The 19,912-nt window shown below is 38.5% G+C and overlaps 1 protein-coding gene across 3 annotated transcripts in view; it reads left to right on the top strand.

The window, feature by feature from the left end:
- ptpn11b (protein tyrosine phosphatase non-receptor type 11b) overlaps positions 1-19,912 on the top strand; it is a 42,836-nt gene that overhangs the window by 861 nt on the left and 22,063 nt on the right. For all 3 annotated transcript variants that reach the window (XR_002278029.3, XM_020635955.3, XM_020635953.3), the window contains exon 2: positions 14,763-14,885. Coding sequence is in view for 2 of the 3 variants with exons in the window: in XM_020635955.3 (XP_020491611.1) it covers positions 14,763-14,885 (123 nt within the window). In the remaining variant the exon portion in view is untranslated. The remainder of the gene's footprint in view (positions 1-14,762; positions 14,886-19,912) is intronic.

Raw genomic sequence — 19,912 nt, 5'->3', positions numbered from 1 at the left:
ATATCCAAACACAACACATATTACTATCCTCAATTAACTATCAACAGCTGTGAGCTATTATTTGTCTCTTTTTGTCATTAATTAGTGTTCATTTGAATCCTAACCATATACAAAGTATTGTGGAAAATGGAAAACACGTCTCTAAGGGCACTTAAAGCAAAAGCCATGTTTAAAACACTGAAGCAACATGAGTTGCAGGTCTAAATTGTTGTAATGATCAGCAGCAACAACAACAATACAAGTGTGCATAAGAGTAACTCTATCTTACATTAGGCCCAACAAAACATCTCAAATATTTAATACCAATAGAATGTATACTACTACCACATTTTTAAGTTCCTCTATGTTATGCACAGTTTTATAAACAGACACATAGGGCCTGCTCTTCAGTGACATCTTTGTTAAGTGTTGCACAGTGGTGTACAGTGTGTCCATTCATTCTACCAATAACTCTGTCCTCTTTCTACTTATTATTAACCACATGTAAATCCGTGGACTAGTAATCATTTGTAGGTCTCACTGAAACATTGACCAGATTAGTGTGTGAGGAATTAAGAGCGACAGGAGGCTGTGCCAAACACCATAAACTGTTGTATGCACCAGGAAGAATATTTAATAAAAATATTTGACACTTTTATAATTTTCTATAAAATAATGAATAGGCTGTGTGGAAAAACGTTTTGTCCTATGTATATGTCTGTGCAAGGTGACCTCAGAAAAGATGACTCCAAAAATCAGCTTGTGTCTTGACCATTATGGATGTTGTGGACATAAGAAAAATGCAAGGTTGGCAGTCAGAGTTTACTGTTAAAACAACTAGTCTACTGGTATATGGGTGGAAAATATAGCCGATATGCTGTATCTGCATGGTTTGGCTTCTCACTGTTTGTTAAATTGGAATGGTGAACTAATTATGTTGTGGTAATAAGGCCATTTCATTAATTGAAGCATAATCCCACTTCACTAAAATAACAGGCATTTATTCGCAGAACAAAGGGTATTAAATTCTGGCCATATTATTTGGCAGTCTTTTTCTTTTCACAATAAAAAATAGCTTTATATGGCTTACACCTCGGGGTATCAAAGAGTTCATGAACATACAGTAATAGCTGCCAGGCTGGCCGGTTCATTTGGTGGAAATTTGATTGTTAACAACACAAAACATAGTATACCTTTTTAATGCCAAGATGCTTCATGGTAAACCCTAAAGCATGGACGTACTAAACACAGCTTGAAGTGGTACTATGTGTGGCTCAGCTTGCATAGACTTTAGAGCAAAATCCAAATCCTTTTAAACTTGCTGCAGTGGCCGTTAATTCTTCAGACTATTACACGGATGTAAACGAGTTATTGTTTCTATTTAAATCTTTTCCCATATTTAGTTGTAATGGAAACACAGATCATGAGTTTAACCTTACTGTGTGTGTACAGGTAAGTTGGTAGATCATAGAGTAGTAAAGTAGTAAAGTAGAGAGTAGTCCCTCAAACTTTAAAATATGCCTAGTTCGACTTGTTTACACTGTTTGTGGTTCAGATTATTTGAATCAATCTGATTTATTGGGGAAAGCCATTGCATTTTTTTCCAAGTGTAGTGTCCCCCAAAGAACAGTAACGGGTAAAAAATCTGACTTTCTCCAGACTCTTCATGGCAGACATATGAGTCAGGCAGTCAAGTCTACAAGCTGAGCTACTGCTAACTTGTGTCCCTGTGCTCAGTTTGATTCAAGGTTGGGATTCCTATAAATGAACCATGCCCTTAAAATGGGTGAAAGCACTGAACGTAGCAGTTTCACATCAAAGATTGGTGTCTGTCCAATGCTCCTAGTCAGGGCATTTAAGGGCTGCAAGCTGAGCTGTTGTTAACTCAAACGTTGGATGATTTAAATCCTTAGTTTATTTATATAGTCATTAGCAATGTATTTTTAAACGATTGAATTGCTGAAGTGTTTTGATATCTGGCCTGCAGCTCACTTTGATGATAAACTCTGATAAAGTAACTTTTGAAAGGGAAACAAGATTAAGATGGGATGATTTAGGAGTTTTAGTGATTTTGGCTCAAATGAGGGGAAAAAAGGGTGAAAACCTACTTTGAAGTGTCTGACAAAGTCGGAGTTGGATTCAGCCCACATTTGGGAACTTATCTCTAGAATTCTATTTCAAGAAAGTTTCTCCTTCGACATTTTTTTTAAGAAGTTTTTTCTCAGACATTTACAATAAACACTTGTGTGTTGACAGAAAGCCATGCCGTCAGTTGCCCCAGGGGCCGAAGTCAGCAGCAGGCTCAGAGATAGAGGAAAACACAGACAGTTAAAAGTTGTTTTCATCTCTGCCAATTTCTATGGTGGGCCGCCGACTGAAACAAGCAAGACTGTTTCACAGTGGCCTGTTCTGTACTTCCTGAGCTGAAATACCACAGGGGAACAATACTGCTGTGCGTGCCATCATGATGTGACAGACTTGCTCTCCTGTTGATAGTATCATTCATACTCCCTGTTACAGGAAGGATCTAACTTCAACATACTATGTTGTTAGGGCTGGCTGGAGTTTCCACAAACCTTTATTGTTTTTACAGTTACGATTTGTGACGTAATTTAGTTGTAATAAAGGAACCCCATACCCCGTGTTTTTGCCATTAACGTTACAATGACGCAGCTTCACTTTTCACTGCTGTTCTGCTTTTATTTTCCCAATTGATTCTGTGTAGTGCTACAAACTTTCCACTATTGGAAACCACCTCTGCCCCCCTCCTTTGTTTAAAGAGGAGACCTCATCTGTCACTGGAGCTCATTGGACCAGCTGAGAACAGTGAGTCAGTTTTGTCGATTAGCCGACAGGAAAACAACAGCCCATGTGGAGGAATAAGATAGCACTGCCAACGTTTCCAGGAGTGCTCTCAACCAACTGTTAGTTTTTTTTTCCAGATAAATGGTTTGAATTCTTTCATTTGAATCACTCAAAAACAAGCTATTAGAGGACACAAAAGCTCCACATACTCAGGACCTCCAAATATGAGTGTCTTGCAGGTGAATTATTTTAGGATCAAGTGCTAAAACACAAAAAAGAGACTCACTTTTCTTGGTGTTTGAAAAAATCAGACCTGCACACAAGTTTGATTTAGTCGTGAAAATCCAGGCTCAGGTTAATGCTACAACACATACCTGTGTCATCTGATTAGATAACTGAGTTTTGAATATGAGTCATGCACTCGTCTGACTTCAGTAATCTCACTATCTTTGTTAGAGCAGGCTGGTTAAGCGGAACAACAAACTAAAATCCACCATCCTGTAACTTCTGTATGCTGGAAGGTTGATGTCAGTGTATGACAATAGGCAAGTTCTCATAAAGATACAGGGTTGTACGTTAACTTTGTTTGCCCATAGCACTTGTGCTACAGAGGTTGATAGTCTTGTAGCACAAGACAATAACTTGTAGCCTGATATAAGAAAACCCTGAAATGCTCTAGGCACTTTGTGTTCAGCTCTCAGTACGTTGTAACTGAACCTGTATGGTTTGAAGTTTTGTTTCTCTCCTGTAATTTTATTTCCAGACATCTCAGTTGTGTTAAATTGCTATTGCTAAAATCACCCATTTTTTGATACGGTTGCTTAATAATAAAAACATTTAAAAGACATAGTAATTAGGGACTTTCATTGTAAAGAGCTGGCCGGTAGGTTGAATCCACCTGACACTGCCAATACTGGAGCTAATTCTAACCCTGACACACAGACACAAACCTACCCCTCTCTCTCACACAAAAAAATAAAACAAAACCTCTATGAGGTAAAATAATTCTTTGCACTGACCAATGTTCTTGCTGCACGTGCAACATATATGTCGTTCTGTACAGCAGATCTACTCTGCCATTAAATTGTATCTGAAGTGTGATTTTTCTCTTCATTATGGGTGTGCCTTCACCTTCAAGGGTCCCAAAGTGTGATCAAAGTTTAGTTTTTATTTTCTGTTTTACAGAACTTTGTTGTCTGTTTGAAAAAAGGCCAGATGTGTCTGTGAAATAACATTGCAGTTATTCATTAACAAATAATCTACAAAGCTACTGTTACTCTGTTTAATAAGTACGGTTTACTCCATGTGAAGATCAAAATTGCTCATGAATACATTGTGACTTTTTTTGCAGGATTAAATGACTGTGTAACTACCTTTTAAAGCTTTGAACAGTTTTTCAAATCACCATGGTCACATTTTATTGATCAGTAGCTTGGGTACAAGTGCATGCGCGTGCCCAGTGATTGCTTAAGTTGGTCATTTAACTAGTTCTGCTAAGCTGACTGCCTTGGTGCTACCAAGAAGGGAAGCATCTAGTGACACAGGGTGTGTGAGATTTGCACCTCATGTAAATACCCCGGATCATCAGCAGGCCTAAAAATATCAGCGACATTACCAAAATCCACACCCCAGGGCTTGTCTGTGACCGATATAACCCCAGCAGAGGCTTTCATACCGTGCTGTGGCTACTAAGAATATCACCTTTTTGTCAGAGGGCCTAGACGAGTGTGCTTTAAATAGCTGACCAGGGCTGTATTGAACTTGAGACATTATGTAAGAGGATAGAGTGGTGGCTGGATGCACACTGGGTCTGTTTCCCTTCAACTAGCTCAAGGCCTAACCTGCAGCTCCGTGCTGCCTCTGTCTCTCCTGCAGTACACACAGTTAAATCTCTTCTTCTCTGAAAATGACAAGACCTGGTTATTTGCAATCTCATTCTCTTTGTCTTTTCTTTTTCTCTCCCACTGCCCAAGGCCAGATGCAGGGAAATGGGGAGCGTGGTGGTTGTCAAAGGGAATCATATTCTTGGAAAGCCCTGAGTCACTCCTGCTCCTGCTGTCATGATCTGAGGTGGAGAGGGAGGGAGAGTGTACTGACGTGGTTGTATTTGAAGTACATTCTGTGAAGTCTTTTTAAAGATTTAAAATTGATACTAACGCAAATGAAGTACTGCAAAGAGAAAGCCTTTCAGTTAGATAATTTATGAAGACCTTTTATTCATTTGTTGACATTCTCTTTTTCATTTCATTTCATTTTTATTTCTACAGCACATGTCAAAACGCAAAACCTTCACAGAATACAATTCACAATTATATCCCAGTCCATGTTCGGAAAGGAGCAGGGAGAGAAATAAATCTTATTTTGCCTGCTCCTCACTCAAAGAGAAAACAAGAGATATCTAGAAAGTATGTCCAATTACATTATTTTATGACAAAAGAAATCTATATCAAGTCTCTGTCGACAAAAAGGAAAAATATTTAGGATCTTTGCCTCTCACTTGACTGTAATTTAGAAACAATTGGATGGCTTACCTGCCTGTCCACCTTAAGACTAGCTCTTCCAAATCAATCTCCCTAGCTAACTTCTCAATAGCCACCAAAGTTTCACCAATTACCCTGAGAGTGTGGCTGTCATATGTAGCCTGTCAGCTCCCAGGCTACATATGAATGGATGGCCCATGTCTCTCAGACTACATATGAATGCATGGCCTGTGTGCACGTGTGTTTAAAAGTTGCCAGTTTCATCAATGTTACCCACCCTACTTTTGATTTTAAAAGGCTACACATTAATTTTGGGATAACAGTGATATTGCCCAAAAAGATTTTTGGAAAAAGCAATCTGTTTTGATCAAATTAATTTGTACAGAACTTTGCTGTAGCTGTCTAATTAGTGTCTGAACAGCAGTGGATTAACCCTAACCAATCCATTGGTTATTGGATTTTGATAATTTCTTTTGTAACTTATTTGCCCATAGATGCAGCCCTGGTTTTTATCAGTATGCACAGGAAAGCTCCCATAATTCATTTTAAGTGAGGACCAGTGCAACATTAGGGTGCAGTGCAGACATATCTTGATAGTCCTGCTGTTTTTCATTAGAAATGTTAAACTAGTCTTTTAAAGAAGCTTGGCATGTTCATATATGTGATTCACATGTTAATAACCATTGAGCATTAGATAGTATGAAGTTAAAAAAAGGTTTCTTATCATGCCGTATGCTGATCGCTTGGCAGAGTCACAGTAATAAAAAAACAGGGACTAGCAATAAAGTTTTAAGTGACTGTCAAGTGAGTCAAGTTATTACCATCCGTGCAATTCTGCATCCCTCAGGGTTAATAACACAGTTTAAAATGTATTTTGAAAGGCCACCGTTCGGCCATATGAGGGTTATAACAGAGCAGTCACCACATTGAAGTTCACCATCATTTTATTGAATCAAAACCAGACATAATGTATGTGTATTTGATATTGAAATACACCAGCAGCCCTGGTTGTTATCAGCATATTTACAGAAACTGGTAAATATGACAGAACATTGGCATTTAACTGGTTTCCAATAACCAGGTCTGTTTCCAAAAGCTTTTCTCGGTGAGTGAGGTCCTCAAGGTTAATCATTAAACACAGCAGCACGCTGAAAGAGAAAAGGTCAAATACATTGTGTTCCGTGCTTAGACACAGACAGCCAGATGACAAAATAATCGTTGACTTCAAATCTTTAAAAGGCTTCTTGGAAAACCTACCAAGATTTCTGCAGGCAGGATTACATAAGTGACATTTTCAGAGAATGAGTCTGGTAATTAAAGATAAAATGTCTTGTTTGATCAACCTTTTATTAAAAGGACGGTGCTGGAATCAGAGCCAAATCAGACTGCAACAAAAAGTGTTAGTCATCAGCAAGAAAGCATCTTATTAAGATGTAAGAGGGACACACGTCTCTTTAGTTAAGTAAATGCAGATTTACGTATGTGACATAAAGTAGGAGTAACTTTTGAAAGTTTTATAGCAATGGCATACTCAGAAATCTTCTAATGTTATTATAGAGTTTAATGCAAATTAGTGTACAATGAACTTACATTTTCAAAGTGATTTTATTTCAGAGCTTCCAGTTATAATATATTTTTGATTGGAATCCTTTTGGGAAAATATTAAGCAAATGCAATGCTCCTGGCCTAAGCTAAGATTTTGGTGAAGGGTAGTATGGCTTCAGGAAATGTGTTGCCTATTTTCTATCACAGTCAAAACATCTATTTAGAAAGCCAGAAGATTGTTACTTGACTGTATCTGTACCAATGTTGAACATTCTATTTTTACAGTTATTATCCTTCCAGTTGTAAATTACTTGTAAACTTCAACATTACATTTTTTTATTTTTTTATTTTAAGTGTTCTGGTTTGACTTTATGTAGTAATTGAGCAGTGTGTTTCGAGTACTAATACAGTTTAAGGCATCATTTGTCTGCGTTACACAACTTTGTAGTAAATGTTTAAATACATAACAGCTTATTCTTTTGAACTTTGTTTTTTGGTTGGACATCATGTCCCTCAGTCAATTAGTCTACGGAAAACACTGAGACCATTGGAAGGATTCCCGTTTTATTTTCTACACACATTTACGGTCCAAAGAGGATCGACTATGATCTCCTTGGTGACCTGAATTTCCCTCCAGTGTAACATAAAATTTGATATTTTGTTTTTTATAATTTGTATATGGAATATAGATTTATAGCCATGGCAAGGTAATGATTAACAATTGAATAAAGACCACGTAAAAGTCAAATCTAATGTAAAAAGTGGATAAAATAAAGCGATGCCCCTTGCTTTGTGATAAGCTGAAGAATCCAGAGGTTATTGTTAGATCATAGTAGTTACTCTGTTGTGCTTTTGTTCTCTGCAATTATTTTCCAGCTCATCTGCAAAGCTTCCTTACTCAGCAGTGGAAAATTAATAGCTCTAATGCCATACTGCTGAATTGGCTGGATCGGGGGGGGGTTTAGCCTTGCAAGGGCTAACTATGATCCGGTGTAACTACGCAATGCACGATTAGGTGTAATCTCCAGGAACAAGCAACACAGCTGTTGCATTTAGCCTCCGACCAGATAGCAGAGACCTTGTCGCTCTCGGAGATTCTGGCACCCTGATCTGGCCCTGGCCCGGTCTGGTCTGTGTCACAGCCAGAGAAAGCTCTGTTAGCTTTAGGATCACAGAAGGGGCTTTGGAGCAGAGCCATCCGACGGCCGCTGTGCTCTAGGGGTACAGGGGAGGAGAGCAGAGGGTGGTTGGACCAGTCTGTCAGAGCCTGTCACATTCATCCGAGGTGGTAAAGGGTTAGGAGTGGGACGACTGATAGCACTGAAGGGTGCTGGTATCAGGCCTGCTCACGCTCGTCCAAATCCAAGATTAAAAGGCCCCCGCCTCCTTGCTCTCCCCCATGCACTCTCTCTCTCTTACACTCTTACAAAGCAACCCCTGTCATTTCTCTCACTGTCTCTGTCTCACTCAATCTAACCCAGTAACACTTTTACAAGCAATCCCCCCCTCTCTCTCTCCCTTCCGTCTCTATATCTCCCTCACTGCCTCCCTCCCTCTCTTGTGTAACTGTGCCCAGTGCTGGATTACTAAGCTCTGAGGCTGCTGAAGCAAGGGGCTGTGGCAGGCTTCGACCAGAATGGTGAGGTAGGGCAGAAAGGTTCACATTCAACTTTTGAGTATTTTCTGCTTTTGCATAATCCTCACACTTTTTACATCTCCTCCTCTTTCCTAAATAATCCCTTTGATTCTGAATTAGTTGGCTTGATTAAATGCACAGAATAACGCTAAAGGATAACTAGTGAACTTCTCAGAGCATGCATGTACAGATGTATAGTATTCTATCAAGAACAGTGTGTGTGTATGTGTATCTGTGTTGTGTGTGTTGCTCTGAAGGTGGGAATTTAATGATGTTTGGTAACTAAAGAGTTAGGACTCGGCTCTGCTTGTGTGTGACTTGGTGCCAGGGCATTCAGGGGAATGTGCCTCCCTGGCTCAAACGGTCTGTAAACACCACAGGTGAACAATTGTGCAAAAGTTACTGTTGCTGACTTGCTCTTGTTTAGTGTTTTAAGTGTGGGTCCAGTATTTCTGCCTGCTTGTAGCCCATTTCCATTGTTGAGATAATTTCTTTCGAGCGGCAGCAGTGCTGTGATAAGGGATTAGATATGGATTAGTGACATAAGGCATTTTTTGACCCACTGTTATTATTTTTCTGTATGAATCTGTGTGGGATTAAAAGACAGTACAATGAGTAATCTGTCCACCAGCTGACATGTTTGACCTGTCGGTGGCTCTTCAGTACAGTAACCTAAATTTGGTGTCATCTTAGGTTGTATTTTAAGGTAAAATTGAAAACAAATCCTCTGCAAAAAAAATTTGAATTACTGGAACAACAATATTTTTTTCAATAGTGTCTGTATTTAAACCTGCATCAGTAGTCAGTAATACCAGTTCTACAGTGTTTGGGCACACATACAATTTGACAATGATTTATTTAAAAAAAGAAGTGCTCTACCTATGTGCACTGCCTGTCAGCACCTGTGTGTCCAATCAGACTTAAAGTTGTTTGTTTGTACGGACAATGTTTTCTTCGCTCTAGATCCTTGTTTGTGTTGTTCTTACTCTCTGATGTTTGTTGCTTTGGATAAAAGCCTCTGCTAAATGAATAGTAGATTTACATTACCTTCACTCCCCCTACTGTCATTTTTGGGGTTTTATAGGTTTCAGTACTTAGTAAGACAATAGGTGCTATTGTTATGGAAATATATCTGCCGTAGAGCAGCAATGTTGTTCTTCAAAAGACTCAGAGGAGTAAGGGGAGTTGACCAAGAATTAGTGTTGATGCAGTTGACCAACATGACAATGGCAGAAGATCCAACTCTGAGATCACAGTACGCTCTCGAAAGATGCTAAGCTTTAAAGGCATGCCAATCAGTGATGCTATGATGTAGTTAGTTGCCAGCCTGAAACCATTGAACATTTTATTTTCATAAAAATTATTATCCAGGTCAAAATCCAAATAAAGAAATAAATTAACATGAGCTTTAGCGAAGCCTTTAGTTAAGAGTTATTGTTCAAATCGTATCATCCCATTTCTTGCTCTCATAAAACTTCCAGTTATTGATTTTGGTCCAGTCATTAGTCTCTGCTTATAAAGTTTTTGATTTGATCCATCATTTAATAAATTAAATTTCAGTATCTACTGATGTGAACTTAACTTGGTGGGATTTACAAAATATCAATAGTTTCTCATGGCTTCTTTGTTGATTTATGCCAAAGACCCTCTGCATGCAGCAGCAGCATTGTCCAGTATAAACTGACACAGAATAAAAACAACCATAGCTACAACCTTCAAATGTTGACAAAGGAAAGGCTTCAGTCTTAATGTCGGTTAATTCAACAACACATTTATTTTTTACAGACACAGACTCCGTAAGAGTTTCCATTTGAGTAGGCGGCACGTGTAAAACAAAGTTTGCAGACAGTAATTTCTTTGTTTTCGGTTTTCTTTTCCTTGTCATTATACTCAACACCAAAACTCAAATGTCCCAACACCACTGATTTGAATGATGGTGGTGCTTCCTCACACTGCTGCCTCTCCTCTCACCTGTATGTAAAAGTGTAAAAGTTACATTTAAAAGTAACGTGTTAAATCTGACACCAGTGTTGTCATCTTCCCACAACGTAAGCGCATAGTGATCGAATATTTACTTGGTGGAAGGGGTTTCCTTATCCCAGCAAATTGGTCTCTCACAGGCACACACAAACAGAAGATTAGATTTCATTTCAGCGAGCACATTGACACTGCATCTATTTTTCTGTTTCACATTGTCCGCAAACAATCTTGAATTGTAGCCATAGCCTTTAAGAGTCAGTTGTGTGTTTTTTTTTTTTTTTTTTATGTTTTAGGGATAATGTTCTCTTTGAGATTTTGGGATAATACTTGAAACTTTCCCTCCAGCCCTTCAAGTAATTTCCTGTATGCCTAGTTTGCCTACAAATCTCTGCCAAGCTCAACCCTCCAACCTCACTGCCAGACTTTAGATGTATTTCTAATGTCACGGGAGGGCAATGTCTCTGACATGTTTTAATGACTAATCCCCTTGTAACCGGTTATTTGTCAAGTTCCTCTTATAATCTGCTCCCTCTGCCTGTGGTATGAGAGAAAGCACAGCAGACTGGTTTTGCCCCCCTCCCCCTCGCTGAGGATAAGAGGGTCAGGTGCAGTCTGGGTCAAATGTCTGCGCTGTTCTATAGTGATACCTCTACAGCAAGCTGCTCCAGTCCAGGTTTTCTGCTTTACGGTTGTATTAATCAGTCAAGACTCTCTATTCATGCAAGCTGGACTGATATTTGTATTTGGATCAAGCAGATTTGGAGATTTTATTTAATACTGGACTAGTCCTGTGGTTAACCTCCAACAACAGAAAATAATCCATGACCAAAATGGGTAGTATCTCTGCAATGGTCTTATTACAATATTCATCATGTATTATTCGTCCCTGTTCAAACCTTATCACACATTTAGTGTTATTTATAATTCCCCTGCAGTATCTGTCTCTTGTTTCATCTGTCTCTCTTTCCACTCTTCTCATGTTTCCTCTCTGTGATAATCCAAACAGGATGAGCAGCTTTGTGCTTGACAGGCACTGGGTGTTGCTTTAATTCATCAGTTGAATCCAACATTTTGTTAGTTTTTTAATCTCCCAAGAACCTACATCAGACAATTACATTTTGCGCCCCCAAACGATTTAAGCCAATTTAATTTAGTCAAGTAAATTTCTTTTTCAGTTTATTTGATCTGAATAGTTGATGGAGAATTTCCATTCCTTTTTAACCTTGCCCCTATTTTTTTGCTCCCTTTAAAGGCATCACCCTGACGCCATTGACAAAAACAATAATTTTACCTTGCCGAACACAGGAGGTGTTATTTATCATTTAGGTGGATTATTAATGTGTATTCATTATTATTATTAATACATTATTAATTCATGTATTTTTGCATTGAGGTCTGGATCTAAAACTGGAATCCCCCTGAATGTCAAAAGGCCAGACACTGACATTAACTTGAACTGTCAATAGTAAGAATTAGAAATGATATCCTTGTTTCACAGTGATTATAATTCAAATGTTTTAGGGCTGGGGGATGCAGCCTATAAATAAAATCTTAGTTTTTTTTTACAGCAAACTTCATTTCTGATTTTAATAGATTTCTTTTTCTTCAAAAAGAATAATTACAAATGACAAAGAAAAGACTAAAAAAACAAGTTTTTATTTTATTTTATCAATAAAATGTAACGAAAGCAAACTGAACTTAAAATAAAGTAACCTGAATTTCTCTTTAGGGGTAAAAGCGCAAGCTGTAAACTAAAGTGCAATGTGTAGTGTCAGGATACAGCAAAAATAAATATGAATCAGAGCAACTTCAGCAAAATATTGTACATGCAGCAGGTTTTATGAGTTATAAAGAAATCAAGCATTGAAAGCATTGCGTCACATTCTGCACGTTAAGATTGGCCACAACAGTATTCTGGTTTAAATGTGCCATTCTGAGGTGACACAAGATCTGCTGAGCTGACACATGAGTCTTATTTTTATCTCACTGTCATGAGTTTGTGTCATCCAGTATACAAAAACAGAAACGCCTTAATACTCAAACCACTGTTAAATTTCAGATAGTATCTTCTCAGCATGGGCTTCATGAAGGCACTCTTGTGTTACCCCCTGCCTGCTCCTTGCTGGGTTATATTAATAAATAAATAAGCCTTTGTAATATCCTGGGGTGGCGTTGAAAAGCTACACTTTAGGACGTGATATTCAAGAGTTCAATGACTCATTTAGTCCACATATCAATGTCAAAAAGACGGATTTTCCGTTCTTGTTGAATCACTGACATAACTCAATTTTTCTTTTAGACAATGGCTGCACATAAAGGTTATCTTTATTATTTGGGTAATGCGGGGGCTTTTGATTTCCATTACTCAGAACTAACAAATGAATAAATAGGCAAAGAATACAGCCTGTTGGAAACATTGAATAACAACTTAGAGTCTAATTATGTGTTTCACAAAGTGAATCATCCTAATGAAAAGAGCTTAGAGAGTGCAGGACTCTTCTCAAGGTAATAATTCACTGATTCTATTCTGTCTGGTTTATAACCCGCAATGATAGATTGGTATTTTGCAGCTTTGATTTATAACTTAAACATTTTGCCAGGTATACGTCTCTGGCCCTTTAAAATCACAAAGTTCAAGCAGACAGTTCCTGTCCACTCATAATAAGGCTTCACTGTGTCGAGAGATAGTACAAATAGCATTGTGTAAAAGTGTTTCTTCAGCCACCCAAACAAAATAAGACAACCCCATATTCCTGAACCCCTTGCTCCTGAACCATGCTTTTGTGTCACCACTGACTAGGCAACGCACTACTGACTGTATTTTCATTTTATGTCAGTTTAGTCAAACGCCATTCCTTGACACACACATGGGGCCCTGGAGCTAATGGTGCATTGGATTAGCCAGCAGTGGCACACAGTAGTTAGGGAGGTTTAACCCAATGATCCCTGCTTAAACATGAGCTCTTAATCCACGCAGCTGACATTCAGCCATTCACTTCAACACTGCAGTGGAACCAACCTACTCACTGCTTCTTGGAGATTAGCAGAGTACTCTACTTATTCAACACATTTTTTTTCTCAGCACTAAGCATGCAAGTGTGAGGACAGATGTACTGGTTTTGTGTGTTAATGATGATTGTGATTTGGTTTGGATAAGTAGCCGTGACAAACACGCTGATAAGAGTGCACAACCCTGATAGTCGGTCAACCTACCTGAGAATTTTATCGGATAAATATTTGCATGCAGTGTTTTGCAACAGAGGAAGTAACATGTAATCATTAGCTCTGGCTTGACAGTACTGTAAACCTTGATGTCCTTCTCTTTAAAACCAGGACAGGACATACAGTTTGTATTCACTCTGGGAACATTTTCTGAAGAATAAGAGGATGAATATGATGGGATATAAGTTGTAGTTATAGAAATTGCTCAATTTAGCTCTATTTTTTTTAGTAATGGGCTTTCTACTGTGTTTATAAGGCCAAGTAAATTAAGAAGAAAACAGATATTTGAAACTAGTCGGCTGATATAATGCAAGCATCGTTTTCATCTTCATTTTTATATACGAAAATGAAGAACTTTGCACAAAACATGATGGATTGTACTTAACAAAAGATAGACGAGGATACCTCTTAAATAAATACAATTTAATCCAGGGACCTACATTTTGACAAATTGGCAGCTGTGTCTTAATCACAAACTAAAACTTTGCACAGCTGAAAAACTTGATCGATTAGTGAGTATCGCTTGCCAGAGTCTGAAATAATGCTATTTTTGGCAAAAGCTGTGAGGTGTTGATGATCATGGTTAGAATCTGATCTCATTAAACTGCTTCTAGAAAGGCAGATAAAACCTTTTCAAGTACTTTTGGACATGTAGAAACTTGTTATGATTACAGAGGACATCTGTGAGAATGTCCCCCAGCAAATCATTATGCAAAATAAAGATTTTAACCACAATTTTCCAACAATTGTTTTTGCCAAACTCAGACACAATATGATATAAATCCTATAAGAACTGGTAATTCTGTTAGCCTTTTTTCCCCTATCTGTGCTTTTTTCTCCTTCCTTTTTCTAGATATACACATACTGTTACTTAAATTATGCTTGTACTTCTTTTCACATTCATAATTGAGGCTTGTGATATATTAGTGTCATGTTTGGTATTTGCAAAACGACTTGAGTTTAGGACATCTTGTTGTAGTAGGGCCTTTTTTGTCTCCCTAGCAAAGGAAACTGGTGGGTGATAGGACATAGACTGGGTAGTTTTAACATCAACACATCAATTCACAAATCACATTGGTGTTTAATAGCCAATCTTGTGTCCCCTTTGTGATTAGGTGGTTCCACCCCAACATCACCGGAATCGAGGCAGAGCAGCTCCTGTTGACGCGGGGCGTCCACGGCAGTTTCCTGGCCCGACCAAGCAAGAGCAACCCGGGGGATTTTACCCTCTCTGTGAGGTGAGTCCTCGCCTACACATCCCTCACTTTTTGTCTATCATTCTTGTTGCTCCACATTAGCTTTTCTGTTTAACTTCACTATTTTCCCCATTTCAAAGTTCAGTCCTGAGAACAAGCAATGCTCTGTTGGGTTACTTTACTGAAAGGGTGATACAGAGTCAAGTGGGTCCCTCTCTGAAATCATCACTATGACATTTAAGTTTCTATGTTTGAAAGTGTTCCAGCTCACGATTTAAGGGGTCCAACTGTATAAGCCTATAGACCTAAAGAAGTACGTACAAACAAAAAGCCAGGCACTTAACAAGTGCTGAGCAATATGGCAAAGTATTGATCATGTGATTTTTTTTCTAATTGACCAATCAGATAAACATAAAGTGATATATATTTTGGTAATGCTGCCAGTGAGTCCTGATAATGATGGTATCCTGAAGGTAGCACAAGGTTATCAATGTAAGTTTTCAATTAAAAAAAGTGGAATGAAATACATTTTTCTTGTTTGAAAAAATCTCAGAATAAAGCCATTTCACTTAAAAAATAAATAAATCTGTGCTTAGCCAACAACAACATTTAAAAAGACACGATTATTTATTCATTAGTCTCAAGGTTTATGAAGTTACTTTCAGAGGCCTCCTCGTAAGAATTTGTGTCTTTCTGACTCTGTTCCGCATGTGCGGCTTCTGCTTAGGAATGGAAGTTGCATAAAATTGACCCCGATCTGTAATTTTTGTGAACATTAACCCCATCCTTTGAGGTCGTTTTCACGACTTCTGCTACTCAAACAATGCTTTGCAGTGGGATGTTGGCATGTGCTCCTTATTTACTTCAGATTAAAATGAAAAACCTGCAGCCTAACTAGCTGTTGTCACTATTTCTGTTGTGTAATACATTGGGTAACTATCCATTTATTTCATTGTTCTCTATAAAACTAGTTTTCACACACTCCAACCATGAACCATAATGTGAAAAAGATGAAGTCAGTTATCAAGTCTTTAAATAAGTTGTGGCTGTTCTGGTTTGACTTTAGTTGAAAAGTTCACCATCAGGAGAATCCAGAGTCCCTTCCTGAGGGTAAAGAAGACGAACACCGAGTGACGAACATGTTGATTGAATAAGTGCCTTTTAAACAGACGTTGTTTTGTGTGAGGGTTTCTAGCAAAGTGTTTGATGGAATGTGTGTGATCTGATACTATTATGACACAAACTGTCCTGAAAATCCATATTTGGGACATTTGGATCTTATACGATTTTGAAAATTTGACCTGTGAGACCCTGCCAATGACAAAAATTAAGGACAGATTTAACAGTTTTGTTCTTAAAGTGTGTGTTGTCTAATGAGATGACCAACTCAGCATACCACACACTAACAGATTACCGTAATTCACCAACAACCAGAGTCTCAAAATTCTTAATTATAAGAGGTAAGAGTAAACAAACGTGTTCGATTGTGAGTTGTTTTCCAGGACACATTGTATAAACACTTGTGTTGTTGCCAAAAATCAACAAGTTGGTCCTCCATCTCTGACGTCCATCTAGCTTTAAGCATTGCTTTTGCTGTTGCCGCCTTTGCTGTTAGTTGTGCTTCCAGCTTCTTATCGATTTGAAATTGGTGCGGCCCGATCATCTTTTAAACAGATCTGGGATGGTAAACTCCCTCTTAACACACCTCACAACACAGGAAGATCTGGCAAGATAATCTTTGGCACTATCAGATAATCGGCCCTCTTTAGTCGGAAGAGGGGAACCAGGCCCCAAATCAGTCTGATTATCTTGTAGTGTGTACCCCCCTTAAGGTGAGTCAGACAGCAGATTTTAACACCCTGAGAAACCACAGTAATGCCCTAAAACAGTTATCTTGATCTCTTTATTGAAATTTCTTGGAAGGAGGACTGAGCAGGACATGTTGTGTTGCTCACAGAGAGCAGGGGGAAAACTGAGACAAAGAAGAGAGAGTTTATAGAGTGGCTCTTCCTTGGCAACGGAAGCTTTTAAGAGATACATCAGTCGGCCAAGCGCCTGGAACGAGGCCCAAAAGCATTTGTTTCTGTGTGACTGCAGCTGAAGCTGGCATGTTTGCATGGGTAGATAGTGTTTGTGTGTCTGAGAGAGAGATGCACACAGAGAGATACTGTAGAGAAAAAATCAAAAGCAGGAAAGGGAAACAGACATGCAGTAGCTTTAAATAATGTTGAAGAGTGAGGGACCTGTTAAGGGTTTGACCTTCACTCGCTGTGGTTTAAGTGTGTGTGTGTGGGTGAGCAAATTTGGTACAGAGAGTCATAAATAACACAAGCCACAGGAAGGCTGGTGGGGGGGAGTTGTAGCCACAGTTTGTGGTCTTGACAGACTTAAACATACATACACACTCTGAGGTCAAGTGGTCACTGTGCAGAGGCTCAGCACCTGCTAGAGAAGGTAAATCACATTGAACCAAGAGGAAGGAGGAGGGTGTAACCTTAAAAAAAAAAGACATAACCAATTTTCTTATTCTTACATTAAATGTACCCTTGCTAAATTACTTAACTCAGGGCCCAAACATGTGAACAAACACCACGTTGTTTATGGCAATAATGAGTCACTTGGCTAACTTTTTACTGATTATGGATGGATTAATCAGATCGTCAAACAGCAAAACTTTAGACTGCTGTTTTATGCATCATGTTTGAGTTATACAACAAAGTACAACCCACTTTACATTTTAAGACACATTTGTTGACACAGTATTAAAGGAGCAATTTAAGATGTGTACTAAATTAAATGATGAAATTACCTTACTGTATCATCAGACATTAAGAAAACATGTTGAAGTGCTGGCTTCTCTGACAACAATGCAGCAGCCAGTATGTCCTTCTAAATTTCCAGTCTTGAATGGTCTGTTTTTTTTATGACCAGACAAGGTAGTCAGTTTTTAGGGAACCCCACACAGCTAATTTGGATGCCCCTCATTTTGCCAGATTTGAGAGCAGTTATCACGGCAAACCAACAGGTGTTGTAGCGATGGAAGCAGGCACGTGAGCTGGTTCAGACAGAACTGATTCTACTCGACCTTAATAGCATTTCTCTAATAAGCACCAGGAGCAGAAACGTGGTCAAACTAGGATCAATATTGGAGATGCTTTTAAAACAATTGAGAGAGGTTAGAACACAGAAAGGTTTACAGACCGATGCAGAGCTGGCTAAACACTGAAGCTTCAGTGTCCACAAATCACATGCGCATTGACTCTAGGGAACAGGGGACAGGGGGAGATAAATATCTCCAATTTTTTTAAATTTGGACTGCAGTACCCATTTTAAGTGCTCTATGTCAGTTACTTATTAATCATTTTAGAAGTTGTCAATTACTGTACAGTATATGAACGGTGGAAGTTTTGGCATCCTCTCACAGCTGAAGAGCATTTGAGAGAAACAGACTGTCAACTTAAAAATTGTTTAGTTAGGGTTTTTCTGTAATTATTATTACCTGGGTAGGTTTGTTTGGAGAGGAGGAGACGTCAACTCTGGTGAACCCTCTTCGACCAATGAGTTTTAAGAAATAAACACTAAATAAATATTTAAGCACAAAAAGTTATTTATGTTTTACCACAAAAGGAAAAACCTTACAACTTTTTAAAGGGAAAAAATCTGGATCGTCAAAACTTAAAAAGAGACAGAGGGGCAACAAGGTTTAGCAGTGAACTTGTGACAATATCCTGTTTCTTAGGAAAGTGAGTCAACTACGAGGCAAAAAGTCCTGAACCTGTTTGTGGCTCTACTTGTTAAACCCCCCTCCCCCCACACACACATATTACAGCTCCTCTTCACTACCACCGGGGCGAAATTATAGATTTAAAAAGTGTAAAAATGTAAGTAATTACATTGCAGACGATTCTTGAACTTTCTACATTGACACTTATTGTACTGAGTTAAATAAAGTCTGTCAAATGTAGAAAAATAACAGAATGTAATGAAGATAAGTACATAATTATCCTCTATCTATGAAGCTATTCTTAGCTAGCATATCATACTACCTAATGCAATCTCCATTTCTCTTCCTATATACACAAACGCACACACTCATGCACACATGGGCACAAAGTATCTTATCAGAGCAGAGGCTAATTAGCCAGTCATTAGCCAGGTTTCATCTTACCCGGGCCTTTATCTACAGGAAAGTCATAGGCAATGTTCAGATTGTAATGGACGCTGAGGGAGTCCATTGCTCCTCTCTCTCTGTCTTATCTTCCTCTCTCCGACTCTCCTCCTCTTATCTCCACCCCGTCTCTTCTTCTCTGGCCCACGAGGTGAACAGCAGAAGCAGTGGTCTAACAGATCTGCTGCTCTGAAGCCTGAGCTGCTAATGAGAGCTTTTTGAGGGTTTTGAAAATTGTAATCAATTCGGAGTTTCACAAAGCTCAAAGAGAGAGAAAGAGAAAGTTTTACAAAGAAAAAGTTTTCATCCTAATTTATAGTCCAACTCCATAAGGAGAGCAGTCTGGTCAAGTTTTCTCATTTTTCATGCTCTTTAGAAACTCTAAATACCCTGAGGAAGAATTTTAAGGGCAATCTTTAGAGAGAATTTTGCTGAGCAAATTACCTCAGTGCGTTTTCTCAGGCCTCTGCAAGCCTGGGTTTACTTAGATGTGTTTCCACTTCAGCCAGGCTATTTATAGGTTTACACAGTCTATTGAAAGAACACTGTTATTGTGAATATCAAGCCGATCAATGAATCTTGAATGTATTGAACTAAATAAGTCTTTGACTTTTCATTTCCAACCTATTTCTAAAGTTTTCTTTAAGCTGTGTTTGTTGTTGCTGTCAGAAATCTGACCTTCAACATCATGACAGCTCATTTAAACAACCTCAGTTAGGAGTGACAGCAGGTGTGTCCTGATCTGCAAAAACTGGTGAGATTGATGATGGGATTGGTGAGAAAACCGGCACTGAACTTTGGTCATTAAAAGGAAACACTATCTTCCTCTCATAAGTATGTACTGTATTTAAGTTTTCTGCTATTACCTCTTGCATTATACATACAGATATAGATGAAGGAT

The sequence above is a fragment of the Labrus bergylta genome, chromosome 12 (assembly GCF_963930695.1).
Source record: "Labrus bergylta chromosome 12, fLabBer1.1, whole genome shotgun sequence".
Lineage (NCBI taxonomy): Eukaryota > Metazoa > Chordata > Actinopteri > Labriformes > Labridae > Labrus > Labrus bergylta.
This window is presented reverse-complemented; position numbering and strand designations above follow the sequence as displayed.